Source organism: Bufo gargarizans, chromosome 4 (genome assembly GCF_014858855.1).
Source record: "Bufo gargarizans isolate SCDJY-AF-19 chromosome 4, ASM1485885v1, whole genome shotgun sequence".
Classification (NCBI taxonomy): domain Eukaryota; kingdom Metazoa; phylum Chordata; class Amphibia; order Anura; family Bufonidae; genus Bufo; species Bufo gargarizans.
The window spans coordinates 460,270,239-460,290,689 of NC_058083.1; the positions used below are offsets into that span (position 1 = coordinate 460,270,239).

General features: G+C 39.6%; 1 protein-coding gene across 1 annotated transcript in view; it reads left to right on the forward strand.

Annotated features, from left to right (window-relative positions):
* The window catches only part of PLCB1 (phospholipase C beta 1), an 882,984-nt gene that overhangs the window by 238,876 nt on the left and 623,657 nt on the right, over positions 1 to 20,451 (forward strand). The window contains exon 3 of the mRNA XM_044292378.1: positions 5,522 to 5,590. Within this exon, the coding sequence (XP_044148313.1) occupies positions 5,522 to 5,590 (69 nt within the window). The remainder of the gene's footprint in view (positions 1 to 5,521; positions 5,591 to 20,451) is intronic.

Sequence of the window (20,451 nt, forward strand, 5' to 3'; positions counted from 1 at the left end):
TTTTTTTGGACGACTGTTTTGGCTACCTAATATGTCTTTTTTTTTATTTCTGTAAGTGTGAAGCAAAAAAAAAAAATCATGTTTAGTGACTCCATAGTCTGAGAGCCATAGTTTTTGGGAAATTGTCTTAGGTAGGGTATAATTTTTGCCGGATGAGATAACGGTTTGATTGGCACTATTTTGGGGTGCATATGACTTTTTGATCACTTGCTATTACACTTTTTGTGATGTAAGGTGACAAAAAATGGCTTTTTTGACACCCTGAGGGGTTAGGTTATGTGATATTTTTGTACAGCAGGTTCTTTCGGATGCAGCGATACTGTCACGGCTTTTGGTTTGCTCTGTGACACTGTTGCCACACTTGCAGTTGCCCACTGCACGTGTTGCTGTGAGAGCATGCGGTGGCAGTGTCTCGGCCTTCTGGGTGATTGCCATGACATGGTTGCCACGCATGCTGTTGCCGGTGGTAACGTGTGGTTTGGTATGCTTGTGTGTGCACTTCCCCTTTAAGTGGCTTCCTTTCTCTGTCTGGTGTTGGAAGGGTTAACTCCCTTCCTAGTGTTTTGTGAACACTGGGTTTATGTGTGTGTGGCTGTGGCTGCTTGGGCTATTTAGCCTCTGCTGGATGCCTGAAGCTGAGGGTTCTTCCAGCCTTGGTGTATGCTGGTGGTTCACTGTTCCTTTTACCATCAGTCCAGTGAGGGCCACCCTTGTGGTCATTGATGTTATCATGGTGTCTCTTACCTTTCTTATCTTTTGTTTGCATGGGTTATGTTCAGGGTGTTGTGTTGTGTTACATGGCTGGTGATGTTTGGTGTCCAGCATGTTTGCTAGACATTCCCCTGTCTCACGTTTATTGCAGCAATGGTGTCCTGGGTTCCTGTGTGGTTTGTGGTGTGTGCTGTGTCCTTTAATGTTGTTGTGGACAGCAGCACTTGTGCATGGGTTCCAGTCAGTGTGTCTGTGGCAGGTAAGTGTGTTATGCGTTTCGCTTACCTGCCAACTCCATATGCTGTATGTGTTCCCCTCCTTGCAGCCTGTCCTTAAAAAGAGACTCCTGTTCCTCCATGACTGGGATGAACAGGTCGTCTCTTCCCGGCTCCTTGGTGAGGGATTACCAGGGCGACTCAGGGTCTCTAGGAATCCACTATTTTAGGCTGCATATGACTTTTTGATCGCTTGCTATAACACTTTTTGTGATGTAAGATGACAGTAAATGGCTTTTTGACACCGTTTTAATTTTTTTACGGTGTTCACCTGAGGGGTTAGGTATTTTTATGAAACAGGTTGTTATGGATGCGCCGATACCTAATATGTATCTTTTTTTTATATACTTAAGTTTTACACAATAGTGTCTCCATAGTCTGAAAGCCATATTTTTTTTATATTTTTTGGGCGATTGTCATAGGTAGGATATAATTTTTTGCGGGATGAGGTGACGTTTAGATTGGTACTATTTTGGGGTGCATGCGCCTTTTTGATCGCTTGGTGTTGCACTTTTAGTGATGTAAGGTGACAAAAAAAATGTTTTTTTTGCACAGTTTTTTTTCTACGGTTTTCATTTGAGGGGTTAGGTCATGTGATATTTTTAAAGAGTCGGTCGATACGGCCGCGGCATTATCTAATATGTATAATCTTCTTTTTTTACCTATTTTATACACATTTTTTAACTTTATTTTGGGAAAAGGATGCTTTTTTTTTTAACTTGAAACCTTTAATTTTTTTGTAAAACTTTATTTTTTAACTTTGTTTCACACTTTATTTTTTGTCCCACTCTAGGACTTCAACTTTTGGGGGTCTGATCCCCTTTACAATGCATCACAATACTTCTGTGATGCATTGGCTGTAAGTGTATTACTGAATTGCTTCACAGGCTCTCCCGGAAGGCAGTGACGATGGCCTAAGGAAGGCAGCATGATGCCATGCCATCGGGTCCCTGTCACAGCAGCACGGGGACCCGATGGAAGCTCCGTTACCCGCAAGGACATCGCAGGTGCCGCGGTCAGCACTGACCGCGGCACATCAAGAGTTAATGTTCCTGCATTGGTTATTTTACATATGCCGGCGCATGCAGCAGGGGTCCGGCTATCAGTGACTGCACCCTCCTGATTACATGTACGGCGCTGGTCCCTAAGTCACGGACATTTGCGCCGTACATGTACAGCGTGGGTCCTCTGCGGGTTAATCGCCACAACCTGTACAATAAATACAAAATGTAATATATAAAATGCATATACTGAACACTTATTTTTATGAACTGTAAAATTATGAAAACAAACAAATGATTATGATTTCAGAATATTATGGGAGAATATATTATAAGAATTAGCAGATGCTTTGATACACTGAGAACATTTAGTTCATTGTTTCCTATGGGTATTTTTTTTAGAATATTTTAGCATAAGTTCTGTTCTGCCCTTTTGTGACAGTGAATGTTTAGCATGGCGTATGATTTTATAAATTAGAATTTAATGTGCTCTTTCATGCTGTGATCTGTTTGCTGATTAGAAGTTCATTTTAATAAAAAAAATATATATAATTGCTTCCAGATCAAGATTCTGGAAGGAGAACTCTCTGAAGGAGAAATAAATCTAAGCATTTCTGTGAATATTAGCTTAATTTATAGACTTTTTCCAAATGTAACTATTCAATGGGTATGAGGCTATATTTATGTCATACTAATAAGAGTAGTAATAAAATAAGATAAAGCGTTCCCTTAATTTTTCTGACTATTAGCAGAAAGAAGTAATTTAGCAAAAATATAGACGGTTTAGTCTCATTTAAAAGCAATAATTATACACTTATAATACACTTATCAGGAACACATTCTTTAGATCATGCTGATTTTTCAATATTTCTTTGTTTTGCTGCTTTATTATGACTAGAGATGAGCGAAGTTTTAGAAAATTTGATTCGGCTGCTTCGCCGAATTAAAAAAATAATTTGCTCCGTGGAAAATTACTTAAAGGGAACCTGTCACCAGTTTTATGGTGTCCTAACTAAGGGCAACATAAATAAGTGACTGATTCTCTTAGCAAAATGCTGGGTCACTTTCTTTAACTGACCCAGTCAATCTGCCAACATCTTGTATTGAAAAGCTCCAGCTGATAATGATGGGTCCTGAATATTCATGAGCTCCTGACTCTCCCCGCCCACCTGCTGCTGAATGACAGTTTTTTCCATATGAATCAGTTGCAGGTGGGCAGGGGAGTGGCTATAGCTCTGAATTAAGCAGAATTAGCATGCGGCGTCTGTGTGTATATTATGAGGTAACCATCTGTCACACCAGTAAGTGAATACATCTAAGGTACTTTTTAGTAGTTAATGATTGTATATAATTAGTTAGATTATAATCAAATATCCACATGACAGGTTCCCTTTAATCACAAAGCGCATTTGTTTGTAAGTAGCGGGTACAGCGCCGCTCCCCATTATTGTACCCCTCAGATGTCGCGTTCATACATGATCGCGGCATCTGAGTGTAAAAACTGTGTAAGATTAACATAAAAAAAAAGTTAAATCCAACTTACCGCCTCCATTTGCTCACGATGGGCCGGCCGCCGCCATCTTGCTTGAAAATCTTGCGCGGCCCGAGATGACGTCATCACGCCGGCCAGCTGCACCGCTACTGGAGGTGCATTTCACTCAGAAGCAGGGGGCATATCCCTTCTGTGAAGTCTGACAGCACTGTCCTGCTGTGACGTCCATTCCCTTACTTCCCACTATGTTTGTTTTCAGCTCTGGAGCTCATAGAACAGATAAGTAGGGGAAAATCACACTTACATACCGGCGCTTCTCTGCTCTTCTAAAGCTGTGTAGAAGCAGTTCTTTTATCAGGCTCAGGATCTCAGCCAGCTCTGACATGCTCCCATTTCCTGTGAGCCATCTTCTGTGTCCCTGTTACTAGGGACGGATCTTGCCTGACCCCTAGTGGCTATTCGTTTACACTATTTTTTTAGGTGCGTACAAGCATATTTTTTAAATGAAGTGATTTAGAAATTTGCTAGCTTTAGTGGCATCACTAGAAATGACTGAATTGTAATCTCATTCTGCTTTTATTCAAAACATTCAACCAAACAGTTTACTGTTCTTTTTTAATAAAGGTATTTAGTATTTCATACCTTGTTAAATATATTTTAAAAAAATAGTACGTCAAAAAACTCAGAATTCAGAAAGATTTGAAAATTTATATTTTCTGAGCACAGTTTGCATCTATTTTGTGTTTCACGTGAGAAAAGTCCTCTAGAATTGTCAGCAAGAAAAAAAAAGCGGTATGTTAAAGCAATTTACATAAGCACTAACCTATATGTATCAGAGCTTCCATTTATATTTTTGATAGGCCGGTAATTTATTATTTAGCTATAAATAAGGTATCATCCAGTATATGAAAAACTCTACAGTGAGAAATGTATGGCGAAAAGATGTTAATTGCTAATATTTGACCTCAAGTTGAGCATTTATAGTTCTGCTATTCTCCTTAAGGAAATTACTTTTCAATTTGGAATTTTTTGTTTGTCCATAATAGTAAGCCAGTTATTGATTATCTTGCTAAAACAAATAAATGTCAATTGCTGATTTCTCTTTCTAGCTTTAGAAGTCAGGGCTTTAAAGATGTGAAAGATATGTGTACATTTTTGTTAGATTTTGGTTATGTAGAAGTCATATTCTTGAATGACATCTTGAAATTTGGGTATTTGAAAATTAAGGGAAAAATTGTAGATGAAATATATCCTTTTTTTACTTTTAGTTTTTTTCCCCCTACATATTTATGACTTTTAGGTTGGGGCTACATGGTGATCTTAGGCCATGACACCCATTGCAGGACCAAGGATTGCAATATCCCAGCATAACTTGCCACCATGATCCCAAATCGCAAAAAAATCAAGCAGGGTTAGATTTTTTAGTGATTCTGGGGTCCCGATCATGGCAGCTTGTGAGTGGTGCTTTGTGACCCCTTTCATTTCTATGGCTGCAATGCTATGCAGCATTACTTAGGCCGGGTTCACGTCACCGTTATGCATTCTTTTATTGTTTTCCGTTATAACATGGCCGACAGCACTTTGTTTTCCATTCTGCATAACGGAAAGCAGACGGATCTGTTATACTTACCCATAGACTTCTATTATGATGGATTAAAATGGAGTGCCTCTTAAAGGTTTCCGCTTTGATTTCTATATTATGGATTCTATTTTTTTTCCGTTATAACGGAATCCATAACAGTGATGTGAACCCGGCCTTAGTCGAAAGACGGGTGTCATGACCAAGATCGGCGTTTAGCACCAGTCTTACTGTGATTTTATAGTTTTTTTAAATTACGTGTACTTGATCTAATTCAGTTTAAATGATAAATGAATAGGGAAAACATAGCCCTCTTTTCACAATATACTCATATGGAGCCAATGATTTTATAATTTTTGTAAAAAAATAATGTACTATTGGGGGTCTTTAAAATACTTAACACAAAGCCATTGTAGTAATTGTGGCCAGCTTTCAATGATATCCATGTTTTCTCTTTCTTTAGGAGACTGAACTATTGGATATAAGTTTGGTGAAAGATGCCAGATGGGGAAAGCATGCACGAACTCCAAAGGTAAGGATAATCACATGGCTAAAAATATGTTGTGAGCTTTACTCTGGCTTAGGGCTTGTTCACACGAACGTGCCATATTTTGCGGTCCGCAAATTGCGGATGTGCAAAACACGGATGCCGTCCGTGTGCCTTCCGCAATTTGCAGAACGGAAAAGGACGGTCCTTTTTTAGATCAACGGATGCGGACAGTGAATGGTTCCACACCCGAGCCGTAAAAAATGCGTCTGGGATGCGGAACCAAACCACAGTTGTGTGAATGAGCCCTTATTATGTTGAAGCAAGGACATATTCCGTAATCTCAGGACCTGTAGCAATATGTAAAATTGTGTCTGTCTAAATCGTTTTCTGTCACTTCCTTCCGACATAGTATTTCTATTAGGATTAAGTGGTTTACTGACCTATTTTTTTTTTCTTTTTGTGTCTTTTTTATTCACTCATTTTTTACATCCATTTCATTCATACATTTTTTTCAGTCCAGTAAAAAAAACACCACACCTAGCGAGAGCATGCTGCATTTTGGAAAAAAGAAATGTACTACTGACCCCCAAAAAAACACAACTATTGAAGTAAAAAAAAAAGCTGACATCTGTCAGCAGCTGTTTTTGAAAAAAAAAAAGACTGAAAAAACACGAAGAATATGCCTTTTTCTTCAATATATGCATTCAACCGCTATTATACTGACGGAGGCTTCTAACACTCCATGTCACTCAGTTGAAAAAGTGTAGCACTCAGTCCAAATGTAATATTTTGCAGTCTGTCTATGTCATGAAGCTGACATAAATGCAGTGATTAATCTGTGCCCACTGAGCTCCAAATATTCTGCTTTCCTTCCCATTGTAAATGATGAAACTCTACATGCTTGCATCCACCACTAGAGGGAGCTAAGTACATATGAATTTATGTAGCTACAATAGAACTACATAGAAGCTGGATAAATTATTATGAGGAGCGCATCCTCTACTAGTAGCTGCAAAAAAATTATTTGACTATGTCCTCATGCACACAACCGTTCCGTTTTTAGCGGTCCGCAAAATGCGGATCCGCAAAACATGGAAGCCGCCCATGTGCCTTTCCGCAATTTGTGAAACGAAACAGACGGCCCATTGTAGAAATGCCTATTCTTGTCCGCAAAACGGACAAGAATAGGACATGTTATATTTTTTTGTGGGGCCACGGAACACAGCAATAGATGCAGACAGCACAATGCTGTCCGCTTCTTTTGCGGCACCATCGACGTGAATGGGTCCTAATCTAAGCCGCAGAACCTGCGGCTCGGATGCGGACCAGAACAACGGTCGTTTGCATGAGGCCTATGTCATGGGCCAGTAAAAGCAGTTTCATAGCAGGTCCTTTTCCACAATGGGTTCCAGAGCTCTCATGTGGTATGCCTCCATGAAAAATTTGCACAACATTAAAGATTATCCTGTTTTTTTGCTAATTAAAATGTATACACAGACGAACTCAGTGGCTCAACTGTTCTTTCATTCTATTTATATGTTACGGTGAAATCAGTATACATGTGCCACCTGAATTATCCTTCTACCTTTGTGGCTGCCTTGCTTGGAACAACCGGGGTCCCACAGTTCTTCCAAAAGCTGCAGCCCCCAATGAATAAGCCATAGCAACAATAGTCAAAAGATGTATCATTACAAATACTACCTAGAATATACAAATGGTCTATGTAATACATACTACAGTCAGTTCGGAAAGTCTTCAGACCCTTTCACTTTAGTCACATTTTGTTATGTTGCGACCTTGTGCTAGAATGAAAAAAAATCTAAGAGAAAGTGAGAATAAAATGTTAAAAATCTTTACTAATTTATTGAAAAGGAAAAACAAAAATCTTGCATTGACATTATTATTCAGACCCTTTACTCGGGATTTAGTTAAAGCACCATTGGCAGCAATTACAGCCTCCAGTCTTCTCGGGTGTGATGTCACAAGGTTTGCACATTTTAATTTGGGAATTTCCTGCCCTTCTTCTCTGCAGATCCCCTCAACCTCTGTCTGGTTGGATTGGGACTGTTGGTCGACAGCTATTTTGAGGTCTCTCCAGAGATGCTTAATTAGGTTCAAGTCAAGGTTCTGGCTGGCCACTTAAGTTCACTCACAGAGTTGTCCGTAAGCCACTCCTGTATTGTCTTGGCTGTGTGCTTAGAGTCATTGTCTTTTTGGAAAGTAAATCTTCAGTCCAGTCTCAGGTCCAGAGCACTCTGGATCAGATTTTCATTAAAAATATCTCCACACTTTTCGCCATTCAGCTTTCCCTCAACCCTGACCACTCTCCATGTCCCAGCTGCTGAAAAATACCCCCCCCCCCCCACAGCATGATGCTGCCACACCATGCTTCACTGTAGAAGTGGTATTGGGCAGGCAATGAACAGTGCCTGTTTTCCTCCAGATATAAAACTTAGAATTGAGGCCAAAAAGTTAAATCTTGGTATCCTCAGACCAGAGAATCTTGTGTCTTAGATCCTATAAGTGATTTTTGCAAACTTTCATTTAGCTTTTAATGACATGCTTTTTTTCTGGCCATAAAGCCCAGATTGGTGAAATGCTGCAGTGATGGTTGACTTTCTGATAGGTTCTCTCATCTGCACACAGGGTCTTTGAGGCTCAGCCAAATTGACCGTTAGGTTCTTGGTCACCTCTCTTACCAAGGCCTTTCTCCCCTAATTACTTAGTTTGGTGGGGTGGCCAACGCTAGGAAGATTCCTGGTTGTTTTATATTGTGAAAGGGTCTGAAAACTTTCCAAACGCATTATGCCAATATTATTTTTAAGAATATTATACAATACACTCTAATGCTGCCACAGATTCTGTTCTTTTTTTCCGTTCAACATGCCCTTCTAATTATCAGTAAATATCCCAGAGCAGTAGATTTAAGAAGTAACATGTCACCGTGTGCCCACAAGTTTATGAAACATTACATTTTCTCATTTTACTTACAAAGGAAGGTAACAAATTATTACAAGATTCTGAACAAAGGGGCTTTTAGATGTCCTGGAGGATTTCTCACACATGGATAAGACTTCGGAGAAGTGCTTTAAAGCATGTAATATTTATAACATTGTGAGTTCACACTGGGAGAACCATTTTAATAGTCTTTTAGTAGAATTTATAGGAAGATTATTGTATTCAAGACAATGATAAAAAGTTCAATTAAAAAATTGTGTTATGCCCCCTTAAGCCATAGCCACTGTCAAATTTGCTTTTACCTGATGATGGTTGTGGCCAAGATACTGTATAAAAATAAAAGGAATTGAAGGGGATGAGTACTAATTATTGAGGGAAGACACTAAATTTTTCATTCTTTTTGCCTGCAACTGAAAATTGGTAGATTAATGGTCGTTTTACCACCAATTGTCTCAACCCTAATAATATACTATCTTCTAAGCATCAAAGGGGTTGACATTTTGGCATTGGCTCCTTAGTACTTAAGCAGCCGATTGGGACAAACCTAAATCACCATTACTATTGCCTTTATTACTCAGTGACACCTGATGGCATACATAGAAGAAAGAGGGCCCAGTAGCTAAGAATCAAAATGCCGCCCCCCCCATTATGGTGCTGGGTTTTTCCACCCACTACAAAAGGTCCTGATGTTTGCTTCTCCCTTTACTCGCTTTCCATCACCTTTGAGCTAGTTCCTCACCTTGTTACTTCCTAAGAATCCAGTTCCCCTAAAGAGAGGAGTTTTGCACGAGTTTTTGCCATTGAGTAGCAAAATGCTTGCAACTAATCTGGGCTTCTCCCCTCTCTTTAAGGGTTCAATAGAAGTCATATTGTTTGGTATTTAATGGGGCTTTCTGGGATCCTGATATTGATGACCTACGTCATCAACATCTGATTGAGGGTCCAACACCTGAATCATCATAGGTCATGAATATCTGGAGTCCTGTAAACCCTTGGTAACACCACATCCCAGAGTGGTTGAAATAGCCACATCGTAAGACTGGCTATGTAATCCGTAGATGTTTTTGGAATGTTGGTATAATGAAAAATATAGCTGCATCCTCAGTTTATAGGTGGCTTGTTCATTTTGATGTAACATATTCTTGCATCTGTTTGTGCAATTACCAAGACATCCTTTTGTACTTATAGTATTTCTTAGGAAATGCAACCCCTGAGGCCCAAATTCCTTTTTAGCTCTCTCCAGATGGTATTTTAAGCAGCATATTTATATCCCATGTGTATTCTCTGTTATAATCCTCTTCCAAATAAGCTTTGTTGTCTTCCACCTTCAACATATAGAAAGCTGATCTCTTGTATAAGCCTCTTCCATGCTGCAGATATCTATAAACCTACGTTTTTTAGGACTTTCTTCAATTCATTCTTGTCAATTTATAAACCACGATAACACTAATTTTCATGTCTCAAACTACAGACTAAATTGTCACCACATGCTCTCAGAAACAATGACTGCTCAACTAGTAAAGCCAATTATGTCAGGTTTTAGTGCCTTTTTTTGGCAAAATAATAACAGTACATAGAACAGCATTGTTTCTCCTCCGTATCTCCTATGTGATCAAGACAGTTCAATAGGAAAACAGAAGCGTAATTATATTCCATGGGGGAAATGTGCATATTTAGGAAACCTAAACTGGTAACAATGCCTCATTGTAAAATTTTGCTTGTGATATACTATGTGCTAAAGTTGGTTACAATTTAACTCCTTAAGGATAAAATATATTTTAGAATTAAAGTGGTTGTCTGAGATTTTTATTTTATTATATTTTATATCTGCATGAGAGGCACCTTTACTTGGTGCAGTTATCAGGAGCAAGCATTTATAGGAAGTCTTCTTCCCGATAATTGCCCCGATTTTCAACCCTCAACTCTCTACATATTAGACGCAATTAATTAATGTGCCCTGATGTTTTTGGCACACTTTCACACTTGACTCTCCAGATGACAAAGAGACAATGGAAAGTCAGACAACAGATCCATCCTTATTTTCCTACTGTCACTACTATTGACACTATGATTTTGAACTTTTCTTTTTTTCGAGACCAGGTGACAATCTCATGTATATGGGGAGCTCCTGAGTCTTTTCCGACAGTCGGAAGACAGAAGAATTGACCAAATTAGTTTTTTTTTTTCCCTACGAAAGATAAGCTACTGCCAAAGGTGTATGGCAGCAGCTTGCTCCTTCCTAACTATTGACAAAGTTAAAAATCGTTAAGTCGACAGTTATTGAAGATGTATGAGTGCAAGAGATGTGCAAATCGATTCTAAAGTTTATAATTCGAGTTGAATCTTCAAAAAAAACTCAGGGAGAAGAGAGAATTTTTTCAGGGAATTGGGACATTTTTAATTTGTGTCGAATTTATATAGATCCGAATCGAATTGACTGGACAATTTTGGTTGATTTGTACCCGAATAAAATTTTTAAGAAATCCGCTCATCTCTAATGGCCAACTTAAGATGCTGGCTCTTTTTAGCATACTTTTACCTCAATATAAGGGTGCATTGTATTTTGCGGTCTGCAAAATGCGTATCTGTAAAAAATACAGATGACATCCATGTGTTGTCCTTGTTGCATCCGTTTTTTGCGGACGCATTGTAACAATGCCTATTCTTTTCCTCAAAACAGGGCCTGGGGGTTTGCAAGGCTGCGGAACGGACATACGGATGTGGACAGCACATAGTGTGCTGTCTGCATTTTTTGCGGCACCATCTGATCAAAAAATGCGGATCGGATGTAGAACAAAAATAGTGAATGGGACCTAAGATACAATATGCTATTACTGCTTCAGAAAAACTCTAAAACGTAACTTTTAATAATGAAATAATGTAAAATATACTAAACACCACCCCAACAAAATTGATTATTTGATAAATAAAAAAATAACATTCAGTAGCCATATCAACATCGGTGTGTTTTGGTAGCTATGATAGCATGCATAGCAAGATTATATCTGGTGCGTATTTGAACATATCATAAGCCTGTAATGGTTATACTTCTTACTCATGGTTAAGTTGTACCAAGTATGGACCAGGGTTCGGGACCAGGAGAAGGATCTATCCCTTAATCAGTTACACCTGCCTGCAAGCAGAACACCCTCCCCTAACGGGGCGATCCCACTTCTTTATGGCTAAACCCTGTGCTGTCACCTGTAAGGCCCTGAAGTAAGCACTTCACATAACCCCGACGCTTTTCCCCACTTTTCTGTTAATGTTGGTTCTTCAGGGGACCAAAGTATGATGAAAGATGTAGATAATAGCATCCTGAGGATTCTAGACGCACTGAATATCTTCAGGCACTGCTCTAAATACTCACTGTGCTCCAAATAAAAAATCGCGCCACATGTAGCACCACCTCCGGTGATGTGAGAAAGTTATTTTTTATAAGGATAACCATGTGGCTGATTCTTGGAAAACTTCACTTCCAGCCATTGGAACTCACGCCATAACGGTGATTATAGAGCTCCGAGATTTGCTTTGTGATAGCATTTGGATATCTCTCTTTATGCAATATATTATTTTCTATAAGATCCAACATGTATTAATACATTATCATAAAGAAAGTTGCATGTTCTCATAACAGTCCACAAAACATAAAATACACTTAATAATAGTAATATATTAAATGGTCAGAAATGAAGAAAGTTATTTTATGAAAAAGCTATTGCATTCACTGGATGTTATCAAACCATCTGATATTTTAAGTAAAAAAGAACAAGGAGCTGAAAGCCAACTGGGTACAGTCAGTCCCGAGAGTGATGATTTCCACTAGGTGGTTTGTCATCTTCACCTCAGGATGCTAAGCTCTACAGTACGCAGCCTCTATCACTGCCAGATCTGTTTGGTAGTTTTCACCTCTCCTTCACAGGAAAAGGGAGATCTGAGAATTCATAAATCTATAAATGAGAAAATATCTTATAGAGAGGAATATATAGCAATAGTTGTTGGCCGTAGAGGGATGCTTCGGCGTTCCTACATTGTGAATAAAATATATACAGAAGATGATACCAGAAAACTCCTGCTAGAGTTTGAGCAAAGAATCCAAAATCCATAAAAAACAGCATTAAGTGCTTTCGGCTAAGTGATCAGACATGCACAAAAAAGGTTTTATTCTAATATACCTGAGCCCTAGACTAAGGCCGAGTTCACACTTTTAGTTATTTGGGCAGTTTTTTCCATCAATAAAGCCTACACAGCGATAATGTATAATGGAAGATTTCCTCCTGTTCTGTGTTTTTGACCCGCACCTGGTTTTGGCTCACAATAACTGATGGAAATAACTGACCAAATACTGAAGTGTGAATATGGCTCTAGTGATAAGTGCTATTCTCTAGTTTAACAATGAAGCTCAAGACACAGGGGACTGAACCAATAGCATCTGATGTAATGTAGCAATTGAGAGGAATTATTATTGTATTAGAAATGTACAAATCCTGTATACTTCCTCTAATTACCTTATATCAAAGTAGCCTGGAAACTGGGTCATTAGTCTTGAACTGAATTCAGTTTTGCTGTTTTTCTAGTACACTAATAAATCCAATAACTAACATGCTGCCTATAGCAAATTCAAAATGATATACCCCCTCCTGATGCATAAAGCTTAGGACCCTACTCCCTGATATCTGCAGTATTGGAGGGGTTGTGTAGTTTTCCGCAGTCGCCACAGAGCTTCTAATCATCCGATTAACCTTTTTATGGGATTCCTATGGTTTTTAACAGATATACTTGTGTAGTTGCTTACCTCATATATATCTTACCCATGCTTTTCTTTTTCAATTTGACTCTCCTGACCCATTTTCACCATGTAAATAAATACCTCTGGTTTCTTTCCATCCTGTATGATGTATCTGCTGTCCCTGTATTCAACCAAACCCATAATGCACTTCCCCTTTCTCAGCCACTGCTCCATCATCATCCCTAACACACACCAAGTTACATAGACACTCCACTATCACTGCCCCTAACACCCAGCTAGTTTATAGCTCCTCCTACCAAGTTACATAGACACTCCCCTATCACTGCTTCTAACAACACCCAGCTAGTTTATAGCTCCTCCTACCAAGCTACATAGACACTCCCCTATCACTGCTTCTAACAACACCCAGCTAGTTTATAGCTCCTCCTACCAAGTTACATAGACACTCCCCTATCACTGCCACTAACACCCAGCTAGTTTATAGCTCCTCCTACCCAGCTACATAGACACTCCTCTATCACTGACGTTAACAACACCCAGCTAGTTTATAGCTCCTCCTACCAAGCTACATAGACACTCCCTGACTGAGGGAAGGAGGTTGTTGCTCAAAACCTCACAATAAATGGCCCCATTCATCCTCTTCTTAATACAGTGCAGTTGTCCTGTCCCCTTTGCAGAAAAGCACCCCCAAAGCATGATTTTACTACCCCATGCTTCACAGTAGGGATGGTGTTCTTGGGATGCAACTCATCCTTCTTTTTCCTCCAAACACGACAAGTGAAGTTTAGACCAAAAAGTTCTACTTTGGTCTCATCTGACCACATGACTTTCTCCCATGCCTCCTCTGGATCATCCAGATGGTAATTGCAAACTTCAGACGGGCCTGGACATGTCATGACTTGAGCAGGGGAACCTTCCGTGCAATGCATGATTTGAAACCATGGCGGTGTAGTGTTCTACCGACAGTGACCTTTGAAACTGTGGTCCCAGCTCTCCATGTCATTGACCAGCTCCTCCCTTGTAGTTCTGGGCTGATTCCTCACCTTTGTTATCATCAGTGAGGCCCCACGAGGTGAGATCCTGCATGGAGCCCCTGTCCGAGGGAGACTGACAGTCACCTTTAGCCTCTTCCATTTTCTAACAATTGCTCCAACAGTTGATCTATTTTCACCAAGCTGCTTGGCAACTGCCCTGTAGCCATTTCCAGCCTTGTGGAGGTCCACAATTTTGTCTCTGGTGTCTTTTGACAGCTCTTTGGTCCTGCCCATTGTAGTAGTTGGCGTCTGACTGTGGGCTGGACAGGTGTCTTTAAAAAGCTCAGACAGGTCCTACTAAGTTAGATTAATGAGTGGAGTAGAGGTGGACTTTTTGAAGGCACAGTAACAGGTCTTTGAGAGCTAGAATTCTTGCTGTTTCTCAGGTGTTCAAATACTTACGTTCAGCAGTGCAAGACAAATACATTTTTTAAAAATCATGCAATGTGATTTCCTGATTTATAATTTTTTTATTCTGTCTCTCAGAGAGGGAATGCACCTACAATGTGAATTTTAGACCCCTCCATGATTTCTAAGTGGGAGAACTTGCGAAATCGCAGGGTGTTCAAATACTTCTGTTCCTCACTGTATACCTACACTATAGTTACACAGATGTTAAAGGGGTTATTTGACCCCTGAAATGCCCAGTTGTTCTCATCCACAGACTTGGAGAGCGAAGTAAGTGCATTGTGTGTGAGGGGCCCAAGCATATGGGGGGCATTTCAGGGATCAGATAACTCTTTTAGTGAACTGAAGATATTCTCAATGTATTTAATTCACAATTACAAACTCAGAGCAGTTATCAACTGCAAAGCAGAAACATGTAAAAAACAAATAAATTGTGGGCATGCTCTGTGGCATCAGCTGTAGTTACTGTTCGGGGTGGGAAGGAGGAGCTGAGCTGACCCCAACACCTATTGTCATGTATTATCCACCTCCAGAATCTGAAAATAGCTGAGCAAGTCCTCTCAGCTATTTTTTTAAGTTTCATAGCAGGGAATGGAAAGAACAGCACATGTGAGGCCACCTCTCCATTCACTGCAGTGTACGGTGGGGTCCTGTTCTTGAGATTATTGATGGTCCCAGAGGTGCGACCCACTCAGGGACAGATTGGCCATAGAATTAAATTTCCTGGTGGGCCGATGCCCAGGGGGCCGCTCAAGCCCTCTTGATGGCCCCAGGCCAGGTACATAATGATCTGATGCTCAATGGCCACAGGTGCCCAACTGAACTCAACAGTATTTCTGTCCTGATTATGGTGATACAGTTGAATACTGTGGTGAGGGCGGCAGTAGTTTGTGCTGTCCTGTGGTATTTGGTTCTGCACTATAGTATTGCAGGCTCCGCCTACTATGGTTCTCCCTGCCTACTCTTTTTTGGCCCGTCTTCTGTCAGTTTGAACCCACCTACAATATGGGGCCAGTTTAAGTTTTTTTCCAGGGACAATCCGCCCCTGGATCTGTATCAGACATTTATGGCATATACTCTGGATGTCCAGATGGGAATACCCATTTAAGAACTGTCTAGGATTCGTAGTTCTTCCAAACTTCAGAAGTCTCAACTGCTAAGAAATTGCCTTTAGGCTTTGCTGTATTACACTTCAATGCCGATTGATTTATATTCCCTAACCCATTGACCTGCTGTTTTATAGCAATTTTTATAGTTAAAACAAAGACATTCCTAAAGATACTTTTACGTCTTTACATCTTGTTTCCAACTTTAGCTGCATCTCATCTATTATGCATCAAATCTGAACATAATACCTTATATCCTGGTTACATATCATGAAGGCAGCGGTCATGATGCCCTTGCATAACTTGCTTCACATCCTCTATAATCTTCATTGGGAAGATATTTTTTCATTAATGGTCCACAATTTAGCAAGTAGTTTGCATTTAGAAGACGCTCAGTTTCAGAAAACAATCAGTAAATATTTTTCACTGTCTGCTCATTAATGAAATTGCTGCTCGTTCACCTCTGGAGCATTTACACTGCTAATGACTGGCAGATTTTTGATTAGTTGAGGGTATTTGGTGGCAACTAACAATCTAATTTATCCCTCATCATTTGATCATTGCCCACTATCACATGTGACAATAATTTCTGAAATTCGAATCAACTATACGAGAATTCAAGCAATAATATCTCTCTCTAATAGGACCCTAAGAATTTTCTAAAGAAAGTAAGAAAGCAAAAAAATACTGTGCTGTTTTTTTCCCCCCAAAATTTTTATATTTTTTGCTGTGCTGGTGCTGTGCTGTTTTTGCTGTGCTGTTTTTGTTCCCAAAATATTTCAATTCATAGTTAAAATGCAAAATAAACAGAGATTCGCAGAAATTTTTTTTTTTTTTTTAGGTTCCTGATACTGATGACTTATTCTCAAGATAGGTCACCAGCAGAGATGAACAAAGTTCTTAAAAATTCGATTCAGCTGGTTTGCCGAATAAAAAAAAAAAAATAGTTTTGTGACAAATTACTTTGTCCCGAAGCACATTTCTTTGTAAGTAGTGGGTGCAATCACGGCTCCCCGTCATTGTACCCCTCATATGCCGCGATCATACATGATCGCAGCATCTGCTATTAGATAGTAAAAATGCAGTGTTAAAATTTAAAGAAATTGGTTTGGGATATAAAAAAATCTTACCATGACATCTGTTGCATGTAGATACCAGCAGAAAATGATGTACTTTTTAGGGTATATTTATTTTGGGAAGATTATTGGTTGTGATCTCACAGTAGAGATGCAAATGTGGATAGAATTCCTAGTGCCGCATGTCTAACAATAAGAGGGTCACCCATTCTCATCAATCTCCAGATGGGGAGGCACATGGAGCCCATTATACGTAAATTGTGGGTACTGCTTGTCTAACAATACGGGGGTCACCCATTTTCATAAATCTCCAGATGGTGGGACATCTAGACCCCATTTTACTTAAATTGTGGGTACTGCTTGTCTAACAATAAGAGGGTCAACTGTTCTAATAAATCTCCAAGTGGTAGGACACCTAGACCCCATTGTACTTAAATTGTGGGTACTGCTTGTCTAACAATAAGAGGGTCATCTGTTCTCATAAATCTCCAGATGGTAGGACACCTAGATCCTATTATAAGTAAATTATGGGTACTGCTTGTCTAACTTGTTTTCATAAATCTTAAGATGGTGGGACACCTAGAGCCCATTATACGTAAATTGTGGGGACTGCTTGTCTAACAGTTAGAGTATCAACCGTTCTCATTATTTTCCAGATGGCGGGCCACCTAAAACCCATGATGCGTAAATCGTGAGGATGTCATCTAATTCCATAATGATGTTTCATAACGTTAAATATAATTTTATTTCCTCAAGTTTAATCCAGACAAAAACAGTAATTTACTTAATGTAGTCCTGAATCCTCCGACAATCAAGGATATTATTTCATTTGCATGTATGATATAGGAAAAAAATATGAAACATTCGCTTAAAACCTTATTTAAAGGAAAGATCTGTTTTCGTGACTGCATTCTGTTCTGTCAACGTTTCTGTAATCGAAAGAATTCTATTTTTGAAACTTTCATCTAAAACATCTGAAGCTTTAAATAAAACGAGCTTTAAATGTACACATATCTGTTCCTAATTTTCCTTTATAGCTGGAACCAAAATTTCCAACATTACTCTTCCTCTGTTCCGTCCAGTGCTACAGGCAATTGTAAGGGATGATTAAAGAGTGCTTGAAATGTACCATTAAATGTGGATTTAATTATAACTGTAGAAATGCAATTTTCATTTTGAAATGTCTCAGCACTTTTGAAATAAATGTTGTTCCCTTTTGAATGAAAACGAACTTTTATTAGAATTTTTTTTGCATTTCTATTATGTAATGTTTGGAGAGTACAGACGTTACCTTGGTAGAACAGAGCTTACACCTGAAGACTAGTGATCTGGCATATACATTGGATCGTCGGATTAATCCAAAAGGCTTTCTGTCTTTTAGGGCTCATGCACACGAACATATTTTTTGTCCATGTCCGTTCCATTTTTTTGTGGCCCATATACAGAACTATTAATTTCAATGGGGCCACTAAAAACAGACATGACTCCATGAGCATTCCGTGTCCGTATGTCCGCATGTTCGATCCGCAAAAAGAACATGTTCTATTCTTGTCCGTTTAGTGGACAAGGACAGCCTCAGGCATTGCTACAATGGATCGTCATCCATTTTTTATTTTATTTTTTCAGATCTGTGAATACAAATGGTCGTGTGCTTGAGCCCTTAACCAGTTTTTTTTATGTGTAATAAAAAACGTCTGTGACCTCTTAAAGGGATCCAGTCTCCAGAAAAAGCTATCCAATCTACTAGCAGTATGTTATAGAGCAAGAGTAGCTGAGTTAATATATAGTGTTCTGGGAAATGATTGAGTGTAACTTGTTGATTGAAATGACCGATAGTCTTCCTCATATGACTGCGCATATAGAGATAGCTGTCAATACTTAAAGTGACCCTCCAGTTCAAGAAAAAACATCATATCACAGTAACTGGGGAATGGACAGAACACTTACATGTTACCTGTTCAGTTGCAGATCCACCCGCTCCTCTTCTGTCATCCAGGATGGCAGCAGCACTTTTCAGACTACCCGATGCACACTGTGGATTTGGTAGTTCAAGACACTTCTCAATTGTTAAGCCCTGCTCTTAGATTGGCCAACACTGTTCACATGAGCAGTACTGGCCAATCTGAGAGCAGTCGAAAGTGTTTTGGACTATCAAATCTACAGTGTGCATCGGGTAGTCTGAAAAGTGGTGCTGCCCTCCTGGATGACAGAAGAGGAGCCCAGGAATCAGCTTGTCACTTGAGACATATTCACTGAGTATTGGGGTAAGCTGATTGGACATTGAATGAGGTTGTCCAGGATTTCATTACATTGGGCTAAAAACAGCAGGCAGGGGTGCACCACCAATGAGGTCAGGTGAGGCAATCGCCTCAGGCAGCACCAGGTAGGGGCAAGAGGGGGGCAGCGGAAGGGCCATGGGCAATGAGCGCTTTCATTGTGGCAAAGAGGTTAGGTAAAAAATTGACATGAGGGCAGGGTGCCGTTTCAGTTTTCACCTTAGGCAGCAGAAAGGCTAGGTGCACCACTGACAGCAGGACACGTGAAAAACAAAAAAACAAAAATACGTCTCTGTTCAATCCTCCACCCTTCAGCATCTCCATTCCTGTGGTCACCTCAGCCAGTCACTGGTCTCAGTGGTGAGGCTTGCATGTACTGTATGTCATGAGGCCACTGAAAGCCGTGGTTGGCTTCAGCGGCTATATGCAAGTGCACCACATCAACACTGTAGGACAAATAGTTAGAAACCAACATAGAACGCCAGAATAGTGGCAGATTGAACAAGTACTGCTCCTAGACAGTTTTTTTAAAAAATTCTGGATGACCCCTTTAGGGGCCGTTCACACTGGATTCTGTGCCAAAATAAATACCAGCTGGCAGCTTGGAAACATGGTTTCAGTGGGAGGCTGCACTTCCATTCATGGTTTATTGCCATCACTGTGCCAAGTAAGGAGCAAGGACATGGATAGTGCTTTCCGTGCTATCGCCGAGGGTTTTTTGCCTCGGAGTTGGCACCAAATTCAGCTGAAAAAAATTATGTGTGAAAGGCCCCTTAGGTTACATAGGATAGTAAAAAAAAAAAAAATTCTGGTTGCAGAATGAATTCTTTATGTCTTCAGAAACAGAATTGTGCATTAAATATTTATATTAAAAGTCTTAAACAGATACAAAAAAAATCAGGTTACCGTGAAGACGTGTTAAATAATTACGAGCATTTTTTTGTGTGTGTTTTTTCTAAGATTAACCTTTCGTGTCTTGGATTGTGTTATCTTTAAGTCTAAGTATTCTGGGAGAGGTAGGATGACATTCATACAACGCTACAAAGAGTGGCAGTGTCGGATAATGACACCATGGGCCTGAGATTTAAGATCAGGTCTCTTAGTGCATCTTGTCAATGTTTGTTTTCTTTGACATTGTGATGTCACAGAACGGTTTTCTTTATTGTAAGAGGATAGAATAAATACACTGTGGGGACTTTGGTCGAAAATCCCTTGTGACAATAATCGGACATTTTGAGCTGTCACCTTTGAAGCTTAGAATGAAAGCTCAGTTTCTGCTACATTTCTGGTTGCTGTTC